The sequence below is a fragment of the Lathyrus oleraceus genome, chromosome 7, assembly GCF_024323335.1.
Source record: "Lathyrus oleraceus cultivar Zhongwan6 chromosome 7, CAAS_Psat_ZW6_1.0, whole genome shotgun sequence".
Classification (NCBI taxonomy): domain Eukaryota; kingdom Viridiplantae; phylum Streptophyta; class Magnoliopsida; order Fabales; family Fabaceae; genus Lathyrus; species Lathyrus oleraceus.
Window position 1 is genome coordinate 139619858 of NC_066585.1, and position 14489 is coordinate 139634346.

Sequence of the window (14489 nt, forward strand, 5' to 3'; positions counted from 1 at the left end):
TTCCCTTTACCATTTATAGACCAGATGTTGGAGCGTCTAGCTAGACACTCTTACTTCTGCTACCTAGATGGATACTCTGAATTCTTCCAAATACCTATTCACCCCGAAGATCAAGAAAAAACTACCTTTACATGCCCCTATGGAACTTTTGCCTACAGACGAATGCCGTTCGGCCTCTGTAATGCTCCAGCTACTTTCCAACGCTGCATGATGTCAATCTTTGCAAATTACCTAGATGGTATCATGGAAGTATTTATGGATGATTTCTCGGTTTGCGGATTTAATTTCCACAATTGCCTTGCTAACCTTGAGAAAATTCTGGAGAGATGCGTGGAGGTGAACCTCGTGCTAAATTGGGAAAAATGTCATTTCATGGTAACTGAAGGAATAGTTTTAGGACATATAGTTTCCGAAAAAGGTATAGAGGTAGATAAAGCTAAAATAGAAGTTATAGAAAACCTAAAACCACCAAAAACCATAAGAGAAGTCCGAAGCTTTCTTGGACACGCTGGATTCTACCGACGTTTTATTAAGGACTTCTCCAAAATCACTAAACCTTTAACTGGACTTTTAATGAAAGATGCTGAATTCATTTTCGACGAAAAATGTAATGACGCATTTAATCTTTTAAAGCAAGCATTAGTATCAGCACCCATTATGAAACCACCTGATTGGTCGGAACCTTACGAGATAATGTGCGATGCTAGTGATTATGCAGTTGGAGCCATTCTAGGACAAAGGAAAGATAAAAAATTACATGCCATTTATCATGCCAGTAGAACCCTAGATGCTGCCCAACTTAACTACGCAACAACTGAAAAAGAATTACTCGCTGTAGTTTTCGCTATAGACAAATTTAGATCTTATCTAGTAGGAGAAAAAATTATTGTTTACACCGATCATGCTGCCATTCGTTACCTATTAAGTAAAAAAGATGCCAAGCCCAGGTTACTCCGATGGATTCTATTACTACAAGAGTTTGATTTAGATATAAGAGATAAAAAAGGCACTGAAAATGTAGTAGCCGATCACCTTTCTAGGCTAGAACATCTAAAACCAGAACTAGTACCCATAAATGATGATTTTGCCTATGATAGACTGATAGCTAGAGTAGAAACCATTGAAGAAGATAACCTAGATCCTTATGAGCATTCCCAAAATTCCTTAGCAATAAGTAACGTACCCTGGTATGCAGATTTCGTTAATTACCTAGCTGCTGATATAGTACCCCCTGATCTTGACTACCACCACAAGAAGAAATTCTTCCACGATATGAGAAACTTCTATTGGGATGAACCGCTCCTTTTCAAAAGGGGTAAAGATGGCATTTTTCGCCGTTGCGTTCCAGAAGAAGAGGTAAATAGTATTATCGAGCGTTGTCATTCTGCACCTTATGATGGACATGCGAGCACCTCTAAGACATATGCCAAGATTCTTCAAGCTGGCCTATTTTGGCCCACCATGTGGCGTGATGTCTATGCTTACATTGTCAAATGTGACAGATGCCAACGCACTAGAAACATTTCAAGACGTGATGAAATGCCCTTAAGAAACATTCAGGAATTAGAACTCTTTGACGTATGGGGTATAGATTTCATGAGACCTTTTCCACCATCCTTAGGAAATAGGTACATCTTAGCAGCTGTAGACTATGTGTCTAAGTGGATTGAAGCTATAGCTGCACCCACAAACGACACTAGGGTAGTAATCAAACTATTTAAAAACTATATATTCCCTAGATTTGGAACACCACGTTTAGTCATAAGTGATGGAGGATCACACTTTATATCGAGAATATTTGACAAACTTTTAAGAAAATATGGAGTTAGGCATAGAGTAGCAACACCGTACAACCCACAGACTAGTGGCCAAGTAGAAGTATCTAATAGGGAGATAAAACAAATCCTAGAGAAAACTGTTTCTATTTCTAGGAGAGACTGGTCTCAGAAGCTTCAAGAAGCATTATGGGCCTATAGAACCGCTTTCAAAACCCCTATTGGAACTACTCCTTACCAACTAGTTTATGGAAAATCTTGTCACTTACCGTTCGAATTAGAGCATAAGGCCTATTGGGCTATTAAAACTTTGAATTTAGACTACCTAGCCGCTGGAGAAAAGCGTATCCTAGACATTCATAAATTAGAAGAACTTAGGCAATCTGCCTACGAGAATGCAAAGATATATAAAGAGAGGACAAAAGCCTATCACGACAAAAGAATAGTAAAGAAAAACTTCAATATAGGCGATTCTGTTCTCCTTTTCAACACTAGGTTACGACTCTTCCCTGGAAAGCTACGTTCAAGATGGACTGGTCCTTTCGAAGTATCCAAGATTCTGAGATCCGGAGCCGTAGAAATCAAGAACCAAACATGTAGTCCATTCATTGTAAATGGACAAAGACTGAAGCTCTACGAAGGAGGAGACATTCCAGCATACTACTCAAGCCACACTCTGATTTATCCACCAATCCCTACTACTACAGGTGTATAAATTCTAATCGTCAAGCTAATGACGTTAAACAAGCGCTGCGTGGGAGGCAACCCATGGTTTTTCTTTCATTTTACTTTTTCGCATTTATTTATTTTTATTTATTTTATTTTATCATATTTTGCATTGAGACTAAAAATTTGAATGGTTTGCATTTTCAGGATCACTTTCTTAACGTTTACAGGATGCAGGGTTTCGATGACATGTATGTTGCCTATAGAGATAATGCTCAGAGGGAGCGTTACATTGCTTTGTATCAGCGCCATATGGCACCCACACGTTACCCTGATCAGCATTGTATGGAGGCACTGGGTATCGAGCCTAGTATCCGATTCCTTAGCCACCAGCTTCACTGGGACGAATTTGCTGATGATTTGAGTAACACATATAGGAACCTGACTTTGGAATTCCTGAGTTCATTCGACTATGACCCATACTCTGGACCAGATGGGTATGCTGCTTTCAGGCTTTTCGGGGTTGAGTACTCCTTCAGCCAGAAAGAGTTCGGCGACCTGTTGGGTTTCCAGACCACTCCTGATGCTATCCCGGAGACACCTATGGGATATTTTTTGGGTAAGGAGGTGGAGAAGTTTTGGAGTGATATATCAGGTGGCGGAAGCCAGGATCCATCTATGCAGCTATCTTATGTCATACATAACCCAGCCTTCAGATATTTTCAGATGATATTAGCACATTCCTTCCTGGGAAGACCGGATGCAGAGACACTACTGAGTGAAGAGGAGATCTTCCTATTATTTTGTGCATCCCAGTCTTGCCCAGTAGCATGTGGGAACTTTTTATTAGACAATCTCAGCAGTATCTCCAGATCTACCGAAGGAGTCATCCATGTGGGTGGAATCATCACACAGATTGCTGTTGCTTTAGGTCTGTCTCGCAAGCTGTCACATCTTCGGATCTACTGTGGATACACTACCATGGACATCGATTTCTGTTTGACCAGAGGATTGATGAGGAGAGCCTCTTTCCATCCATGTCAGTTCCGATTGCTAGTCGACAGTGAGGCTATTCACTATTTCACACTGCCAGACCCTATGATAACCAGTGTGCATGATCCAGCGAATTAGAGTTATGCTCTAGAGGGCCAGGGAGAGACCGTTGAGGAACCGAGATCGCCATCCGTTGCTGAATACACGCCTACACCACCATCTCCTAGAATCACTGTTTTCTCTAATAATCATTCATTGCAGACACCCGACATACGCACCCAGATTGCTGAGTGCCGTAGAGAGATTGCAGAGCTTAGACAGGAAGTGGCGGATCTAACTTTACAGATGGGAGTGTTTGATCTCACCCATGCTACTGAAGCCGATTGTCTATATCAGGAGACCGCAGAGCTCAGGCAGGAGATAGCCGTGCTCCGTGGATCCACTCAGGCAGACGACACCCCTACTACCTGATCTCACCATTTCATTTTATTTTATTTCTCTTTTATATATTTCTCGTATTTGCATAACTTATTTTATATTATCGCATTTTGAATATTATATGAATACCTTGATATTTCTATTTTTACCTAATTATATACCTTATGTTTTGATTTATTTTGCATTTTTTCTATTTTTTGTTTATTTATTCAGCAGTCTAATATTTAATTTTCGTTTTATTTTTATTTTTATTTCTGTTTTTGTCTTTTATTTTTACTTTTGTAAAAAAATTATGCAAGTCAATAATACTAGGTACTCACAAGACAAATGCTATTCAGACCTCTCAAAGCCAAAAGACAAGAGAAGCCCAAACCAAAGGACCAAAATCTGGCCCAGCCAGATTTGGCCTTGTGGCGCCCGCCATAAGACCTATGGCGCCCGCCACAGCGTCTGTAAATGGTCGGGGCAGAACCCTTTTCTTCACCATTTTTGCAACTTACAACCTCCCAAACCCATTTTTTCACCTTGGAAAAAAGACCTTGAACCCACAAAAAGCTCATACTTTCCTAACCCTCATACCACACAAATCATTATTCCACTTTCCATTTTCGATTTCATCCGTCGGATTTTCTAAAAATCCAACCTTTTCACAAAACCACTTCATCTTCTTCACCACTTTTCAAGAGCATTCAAATGGAGTTCAACGGATTCATTCTTCCTGGAGGGAAACCGGGGGATCGACAAAGAAAAATTATTGAACGGTTGCAAAATCGGGAAATCCTCCCGACAAGGTATGTTGACGAAAACTGTCTCTACACTTTAGGTATCTATCATAGCATATTTCATTTATTAGATAATTTAGGTTTGTATAATTTCTTTTCCAATAAAGAACCTACCTATGAGCGGTTGACAACTGAATTTTTGAGTTCCTTAATTTATATTGTCAACCCTAACACTGCTAGCACAATTGGTACTGTCAAATTTAGAATGTTTTCTGTTGAATACCAATTCAGTACTGACGAACTAGCCAGCTTGTTAGGAATCCCTCATGGGGACGGTGCTATTTGTGAGGCCCCTTTGGATTCCGAATGGCCTGTTGAGGTATTTTCCTTCTGGGAGCGTTTATCAAACACTTCCATAAACTCTTTTGAAGGAGTTCTTGCCTCAACTATCCATAACCCGGCCATCAAAGTTTTTAGATATCTGTTGGCATGCACTATTTTTGGCCGGGAGAATCCAAATAAGGTTAATGCTAGAGAGCTTTTATTTTTACAAGGAAGCCTCACAAATAGGCGAATTAATTCGGTTCCGTTCATGCTCGCCCATATGATTTTAACTCTGAATAAAGCGGTACCAATTTCTTTTGGTGGATTGATTACGTCTATTGCTCGGGCACTTAACCTGAACAATGAGTTGGCTACCCTAGACCCCTTACCTCCTCGCACAATTAACTTAAAATTTATGAGAGACATGAAATTGTGCCGTTCAAGGAGAGAATGAGGTTATACACTTATGGTTCATGGTGTAGCCATCCCATCTATTGTCCTGCCTTGTACTAGACGTATAGATATACAAGATAAGAGGAATTGGACCTACGATTTAGATGCCCCACCTGTTTTGGGTCCTCTTCCTCCTAACATTCCTGATGAGGCGGGACATGACACCGATGATGAATATGATTGGCGAGAGAGATCTCCCGTACCCCATGTGTCCCCCCATCATCCTTCACCACCACACACCGCACCATCTTCTTCTTCTGCAGGTACCACTCTTGGCTTCTATATTACAGAGGAGATGTGGCGTGACCACATGGATAAAGAGCAAAGGCGCGACGACCTACTCTCTACCATCCAGCAACAAATGATGGATAACATGCGCTTCATGCAAGAGTCGCAGCGGAGGACAGACAGGTCTTACGACACTGTTCTACAGTCTCTGCAAACGATCACAGATACACAAGCCCGTCAGTAACACCACCACCGTCAGCATATTTCTCTCATAGAAAACACTCAGGGTACCATTTTAGGTCACCTTCGAGAGGTGAGGACCGCTCAGGATGCCCTGCAGGCGAGGATGGATCAGAGAGACCGTCGTCGTACCCGATCCCGTCGTCCACCTCAGGATGGCGAGGGCACTAGTGGTCAGCAATAGGTTGCCAGGTAACTCTTCCCTTATCTTATTTCGAAACATTGGGGACAATGTTCGATTTAAGTGTGGGAGGATCATTTATCGTTTTCCTTTTATTTCCAGTTTTTATTTGCTATTTTTAGATAATTTATTTCCTTTTCGTTGTTTATTTTGCTTTTTAGTATAATGCATGAGTCTGACGAGTCACCGAATATAGTAAATCTTTAGTACAATCCTATCTCCCCATACCTTTAGCCCCACCAAATTTTTTTGCAAAAGAAAATAGTGTTATTCCGAAAGTTTTCAGGTTTTAAAGACATGTTTTGAGTAAGGATGCGGTGACTTGGGAGAACTTTGCGAAACATCAATATCTGTTTTAGCACCATAAGCTTCGTAAATACAGGAATCATTCCCGAAACCCCATATACCATGGCCTTAATCATCATTTCCGTATAAGTCCTTAGTAGTTTATCTCAGCAGTCAGCTCCGGCCTACGCATCCTCTACGTAGAGGACCGATGCAAATAAGTGAATGATCCAGAAAAACAAAAAAATAAAAGAAAGCAAAAAGGCAACTCCGGTATAGGTGACCCTCACAAAGTCATTTAAATCAAAGAATTGTGAAAAATTGCTACAAAAAAGAAAAAGAAAAAGAAAAGTAGTACCCACTGCTAGTTGGTTCAGAGGTATCTGGCACTGAACTCGGTAGGGCGGATTACGATCCGATCACCCACAACTACAGTTGGGTCCAATAAAAGGGTTTACACATATTTATGTGCCAGAAACCCCATGTTCAGATCATAATCACTAACAGGCCACTCTACTATGAAGCATGTACGGATAACGGGCTTAATGTGATTGTGCTTGAATGAAAAGGACACAAAAAGAGATGAAGAGGCAGGCCTAGGTATTGTGGGATAATATGGGTTGGTTAATATAGGAATGAAGTTTATGTCCGTATTTGCGGATTAGTGTCATCATGATACCCTTAGTTCACTCAGTTAGTACCTATCACTGCATCCCAACTTAAACTTAGAATTTTTACCTGAAGCACTCGTTTACACAAATTTTCTTTTATGAGCTTTTCAATGTTTTGCTTGAGGACAAGCAAAGATTTAAGTGTGGGAGAGTTTGATAACACTGAAATTTACGTATTTTCGACTCCGATTTCACATGCATTCTAGTTGTTTTATTGTCATTTTGTTGTGTTATTGGTGTGTTTTCCTTTGTTTTTAGGATTTTACTTTAATCGGAGCCCCGATCGAGAAAAGGAGCGAAAAAGGGCTAAAAACCCTAAAATTCAGCATTTTGTTCTTGTGGCCTACCCCATGGCTGGCGCCATAGACCCTGCCATGATGTGTCAAACTCAACTTCCATCAACTCCCACGTTTTCCCACTACTTCCACTAAGGCGCCCCATATTGTGCTTGTGGCGGGCGCCATGGCCTTGTGGCGGGCGCCACAAGAGGAAAAACGGTTTCCTCCTATTTTCAAGTTGAAGGGCATCCAAGTCATTTCCATCTTTTTACTTGCTTATAAATAGAAACGCGAATTCACTTTTACAATCATCCAAACTTAGAGCAGAGGCAAACTCAGAGCAACTTTGTTTCACTTAGGCATATATTCAGTATTTTATAGTGGTAATCGCTTCGCATTGGAGTGTTACCACAGTTGTGTAATCAAGTCCGTGATAGAGTCTGTAATCGAGTTTGGAGCACTTTGGAAGGAAGTTAATCCTGCCGCCATTTTCATTTCCGCATTGAAATTTACTCAGCCCTCCGATTGGAGTAGGTTTTTATTACTTGTCTTTATCTTATTTAATTTCCCGCACTCGCTTTATTTTGTTTATTTCCCGCACTCGCTTTACTTTCATTTATTTCCTCGCACTCGCTTTAAATTATTTATTTCCCGCACTCGCTTTACTTTCATTTATTTCCTCGCACTCGCTTTAAATTATTTATTTCCTCGCACTCGCTTTAAATTATTTATTTCCCGCACTCGCTTTACTTTTATTTACTTTCCGCACTCGCACTACTTTTATTTACTTTCCGCACTCGCACTACTTTTATTTAAATTAATGCACTTTTACTTTACCATGTCTAACTAAATCTTAAAGGTTAGAATGTAAGGATCGTAATTAAACCGATAATCCGTACAACTGTTCGTAGAAACACTTAAGGGCTATTTTAACTTTCAACTTAAGTTTTCCCGTACTTCAATTCCGTTGGGTAAGATCGAAAGCCGTCCAACGTCTTTATAAACTTAATTGTTTTTAACTATTTCAAAAACAGCGAAAGCGCTTTGTTTAGTTCATTAGGAGATTTTAATATTAAGAAGAAAAGAGATTTTAAAACTATTTTCGGACGCGTTTATAAGTTTAGAGTCTGGTTCGTAAGAACCTCTTTTGGTTAAGAAATCCAGGTTATAATACTTTTCAACTTAGTCAAGATACTATATTTCTTAAAAATAGGTTTACTACTCTAACGCAATGTGCACCTTTTTATAAGTGACAATAAGAGGGTTTGATTAGGGAGTACAACTCGGTTCTGAATACGCGAAAGCGACAGTTCCCGTTAAATTAGTTCTTTTCATAGTAGGAAACATTGCCCATAAGTAGTTCTATTAGCAAGTACTTGGATTTTCAATTGATTACGTGAATTACATTCGACCCTGTCTTTGTTAATTAAATTTATTTCAATACTTTACTTTTCATTGCACACTCCAAAAACACCTATTTTGTTTGCCTTTGATAAACACCATAACAACAGATAACGATAGATTGACACTTGGTCTCTGTGAATTCGATAATCTTTTATATTACTCTAATGCGTTCGTATACTTGCGAAAAACAACGCATCAAAAAGACCTTGATTTAAGGGTAAGCCCGGTTCTGAATACGTGAAAGCGACAATTCCTGTTAAATGGATTCTTTTCAAGAGTAGAAAATATTGCAACATAAGTAGTTCTATTTAGACAATCGAAACATTGTTTAACTGACGTGAAATACATTCAAACCTGTCTTTATCTGCACTGTATTTATTATTTTCTTTATTTACTGTTATTTTGCGACATCAATATCTCTTTTATACCGCCTTAGATAAACATCGTAACGATAGTAATCGATAGATTGACGATTTAGTCTCTGTGGGATCAATATTCTTTTATATTACTCTGACACGATTCGTGCACTTGCGAATAGAGCGATCAGTCAGCAGGCACAAAATGCACATAAAGAGGTTTTGGTTTGACCATCTGATTTTCGTCAGGTTTTATAGTTTATGTACAATCCAAACCTTTTTTTGCCATTTCTACTAACTCCATAGATCAAGAAAGTCATTTTGCTTCTATCTATGCTTTTAGCCAGAAAGTACTAGAATGCTCTGTCATATCTGATGATGCAATCAGTACCTAAAACTTCAGAAGTTATTTCCTCCTCTAGTTTAGAAATCTTTCTTTTCAAAGCAGAGTTATTACTTTCTAAAGAAAATACTTTTTCGTTTAGATAGGAAATATCATTCTCAAGTTCTCTTTGAGTTTCAGAAGCAGTTACTTGGACTTGTTTAAGGTCCTTGTATTTGCTTTGAAGACTCTGGTACTTTTCCAGCATTTTAGAAAGACAAATTTCAATATCAGAACGAGATAGATTAGAGAATACCTCTTCAGAATCAGAGTCGGATTTTGATTCTGACAAAACCTTGTCTTCTGGTTCCTCAAATTTCGTGGGATTCTTAGTAGTTGCCATTATTGCAACATTAGCTTTTTCTTCTTTAGAATCTTCTTCTTCAGAATCTTCTTCTTCAGATTTTGAGTCATCCCAAGTAGCCACCAGCCCCTTCTTGACTTTGGAGAAGTTCTTCTTGGGCCTTTTGTCCTTCTTCATCTTGGGACAGTCATTCTTGTAATGGCACGACTCCTTGCATTCGAAATAAATAACTTCTTTTTCAGAAGTTTGCTTCTTTTGACCAAATGAGGATTCAAAGCGACCAACAATCCTTCTGACTCCTTTGAATTTTCCTTGACCACTTTGCATGTGTTCCAAGAGTCTGTTGACTCTTCTTGAGATTAGAGATAGCTCATCATCATCTTCTAAGTCTTAATCAGATCCTTCTGATTCTTCCTCAACTTGATATGCTCTAGTCTTCTCAGGCTTAGATTTTAGAGCTACAAATTTACCTCTCTTCTGAGGTTCATCTTCTTCTAGCTCAATCTCATGACTTCTTAAAGAACTAACAAGTTCTTCAAGACTGATGCTATTGAGATCCTTAGCCAACTTTAATGTAGTTACCATAGGTCTCCATTTTTGGGGAAGACTTCTGATAATTTTCTTGACATGATCAACTGTAGAATACCCTTTGTCCAGAACCTTAAGTCCTGCAACAAGCATCTGAAACCTTGAGAACACGGTTTCAACATTTTCATCATCTTCCATTTTGAAAGCCTCATATTTCTGGATTAAGGCCAAGACCTTTGTTTCCTTTACTTGGGCGTTTCCCTCATGAGTCATTCTCAGAGAGTCAAAAATGGATTTGGCAGAATCTCTGTTTGTTATCTTCTCATACTCTATATAAGAGTTAGCATTGAGCAAAATGGTTCTGGTCTTATGATGATTTTTGAAGTCTTTCTTTTGTTGATCAGACATAGTCTTATGATGGGTTTTCAAAGCAAAAGTTTTTTCCAAAACAAAAACTCTACCAACAAATTAAATAATGAAGAGATAAAAACATAATGATTTTTATCCTAGTTCGCTTGAAACTCAAAGCTAATCCAGTTCACCCGCCAATGTGATTTTCCTTATGCACAATGACTTAATCCACTATAATCAATCGATTACAATAAACACAAAGAATACCTTTGAAAAGATGAATTCTAACCACTAAACTACTTTAAAAAAAAAACAAAAAACAAACAAACTATAATGATGATACATTTCCTTATTTAAATTATAGTTACTATCTTTATACTATACATTTTGCCTTGTTTTATAAGTTTTGTGACACTTAAACCTAATCAAAATAACTTATAATATTTTTCATATATTCTTTTAAACTTATTTTTATAATTGTTTCAACATAACTAATAAAAATAATTTATAACATATGTAAAAACAATATATATTTTCTAACTCATTTACAAATATATTTTGGTCAACACTTGTGCTATAAACCACAAATTATGTTTATCCAAAGAGACTCTTATTTGTATACATCAAGTGTCCTTCCTTGACTACATAGAATTACAGTCTAACACTGACAAGAAAAACATTCATAGTTTTCTCATTTTTTTTCGTCTTCATATATTTCTCTGATTCTATCTATACACATGCTCTCTCCAGACGGTGGTTTCTCAATCAACCAAACCAAATCTTTATATTATCCACCATTACTTTGATATGGAAGGTGGAGTACCAGAGGCTGATATCTCAGCTTTCAGAGAATGTTTATCTCTGTCATGGAAAAACCCCTATGTTCTCCGCCTCGCTTTCTCTGCTGGTATCGGTGGTCTTCTCTTTGGCTATGACACCGGTTAGTTTTTTTCTTCTCTTTTTCTATATCACTCTGTTTTCCACTTTCTTTTATTTTATTTATTTTTTCATATATACTTAGGAGTGATATCTGGAGCACTATTATATATCAGAGATGATTTCAAAGATGTGGATAGAAAAACTTGGCTTCAGGTACTTATTTGGGTGCAGAGAATCTATTTTCCCATATTACACCCTTTAAAAATTAATGTAACATTTGAATATTATTTTAATTGTATATTAAAAACTATTTTCCCAAATTAGTGTTACAGAAGTTGTTCAAAAATGTAAACACAGGAAGCAATAGTGAGTACTGCACTTGCTGGAGCAATCATAGGTGCTGCAGTTGGAGGATGGATTAACGATCGATTCGGAAGGAAAAAAGCTATCTTAATTGCAGATACCCTCTTTTTTATGGGATCTGCAATTATGGCTTCTGCAATGAATCCATCTATTCTTATTGTTGGTAGAGTTTTTGTTGGTCTTGGTGTTGGAATGGCTTCAATGGCCTCGCCATTATACATCTCAGAAGCTTCTCCTACTCGAGTTCGAGGCGCTTTAGTTAGTCTCAATGGATTTCTCATCACTGGTGGACAGTTTCTCTCTTACCTCATCAACTTGGCCTTCACAAAAGTGAGCATAGTTTCTTCATCTGTTCAACATTGTTATTGTTGGTGTTGTGAGAATTCAAATTTAAGCTTATATAGAAGTGATTTATTCATATTCAGGCACCAGGAACATGGAGGTGGATGTTAGGAGTAGCAGCAGTACCAGCTCTATTACAATTCGCGCTGATGATAATGCTCCCTGAATCGCCGCGTTGGCTGTTTCGAAAAGGAAGAGAAGAAGAAGCTAAAGCAATTTTAAAGAGAATTTATCCACCCCAAGAAGCTGAAGCTGAAATTAATACTCTGAAGGAGTCAGTTGAATTAGAAATCAAGGAAGCTGAATCTTCTGATAAAGTCAGCATAATCAAAATGCTGAAAACTAAAACAGTGAGAAGAGGTTTATATGCAGGAATGGGCCTTCAAATCTTCCAACAGTTTGTAGGAATCAATACTGTCATGTACTATAGTCCAGCAATCATTCAGTTAGCTGGTTTTGCATCCAATAGAACTGCACTTCTTCTGTCACTTGTCACATCCGGTTTGAACGCGTTTGGATCGATTTTGAGCATATACTTTATAGACAAGACTGGAAGGAAAAAACTTCTGTTATTCAGTTTGTTTGGTGTTGTTTTGTCACTTGTTGTTTTGACAGTTGTGTTTCATCAGAGTTCGACTCACTCGCCATTGATTAGCGCGGTCGAAACGTCACGTTTCAATAATACCTGCCCTGATTACAGTGCTGCTATGAACCCTGGTGGATGGGATTGCATGAAGTGCCTTAAGGCTTCTCCAGATTGTGGCTTTTGTGCTTATGGAGATAATAAGGTAAACTTATCCTATCAACTTAATCCTCTTGTAACTTTATTTTAACCAAAACACGAATGTTCACTTAGATAGTAGTTATGCAGAGACATCAGCGCAAACAATTGCAGAAGGCGAAAATACTAACATACTACAATTTACATACTCCCTGCTTATAAAAAAGTGATTTAAGTCTCCTATTTTTCAATCTATGATTTTTGTTCCTTGTTTCACAAGTAATTTTTTTTTTGATAAACTTAGTTTAGATTAGTTGGACCCAGGAGGCTCACACTATTGGCAGAGTCGTCTCAAATTTTAGAGACCATGTGTAAGAAGTTAAAATTAGCTTTAATTGAGTAGTGAATTTTTTTTAAGAAATCATATTTTATCGTAAATTAATCGTGAAATATATGTATGGAGACCCTTTTTACTATAACTTACTAATGGAAAGTGTGAGGTCTTGTGATGTAGGCCACTTTGTATACCCTCAAAGACGGGTCTGACTATTGACACCAATTTTTGCGCAGCTACTACCTGGAGCATGTTTGATATCCAATGACATGACAAAGGATGAGTGTCACAAAGAGCATAGACTATGGTACACAAGAGGGTGTCCTAGTAAATTTGGATGGCTTGCAATAATAGGACTTGCACTCTATATTATATTCTTTTCACCAGGAATGGGAACTGTGCCATGGGTTGTTAACTCTGAGATTTACCCTTTGAGGTATAGAGGAATATGTGGAGGAATGGCATCTACATCCAATTGGGTCTCAAATCTTATTGTTGCTCAATCCTTTCTATCATTGACACAAGCTATTGGAGTTTCATGGACTTTTATGATATTTATCTTCATCACTGTTGCAGCCATTGTTTTTGTTATTGTCTTTGTACCAGAAACTAAAGGTCTTCCAATGGAAGAGGTGGAGAATATGCTTGAAAGAAGGTCTCTTAATTTTAAGTTTTGGCAGAGAAGTTCTGATTCTGGTTAAGACACAGAAGACTATTTCGGTGTAAATTAATTGTGTTATATATAATGTTTAATATTGGAATGTAATGAAAGGACAATTGGTTCATAATATCTTAAAATGTGGGTGTTAATTTGTTCAGCAATGTAGATATCCTGTCGATAAAAAAAGGGTTTTATGTGTCTACAATATGGTGTAATCAACTATTATTTGGATACGAAAAGTTTGTTATATATTTACACAACTTGATATTAGAGATATCTTATACGAGGGGAAACGAAATAATTGAAAACTAATTTATTACACATAAAGGTATAACAAAAAAAATTGGTAATGAAATGAGGCCCAATTGTATATTTGATTCAGTGAAATTCTATGTGTTTATGGCATAAAAGGAAGGGTTGTTATTTCCACTTTTAGTGGCAAAGAAGCACTCTTAATAAATTCAAAAATCTCTTTGAAAATTACGGAAGTTAACTTTCGGACGCCTCTCATACACATTAAAATAAAATACATTCGTAAGTGAGTCATCTTCATTTTAAAAAAGAAATAGCATTGAAGTTAACCTTCAAATTGAAGGAAGAATGAGTTCAT

The 14489-nt window shown here is 37.7% G+C and overlaps 1 protein-coding gene across 1 annotated transcript; it reads left to right on the top strand.

Annotated features, from left to right (window-relative positions):
• Window positions 1-11144: 11144 nt before the first annotated feature.
• On the top strand, window positions 11145-14149 carry LOC127101676 (probable inositol transporter 2). The gene is made up of 5 exons (XM_051039141.1): window positions 11145-11519; window positions 11601-11671; window positions 11816-12151; window positions 12247-12951; window positions 13455-14149. Exons 1-5 carry the CDS (start codon window positions 11387-11389, stop codon window positions 13917-13919), a joined length of 1710 nt encoding a protein of 569 aa, XP_050895098.1. The 5' UTR covers window positions 11145-11386; the 3' UTR covers window positions 13920-14149.
• Window positions 14150-14489: the final 340 nt, after the last annotated feature.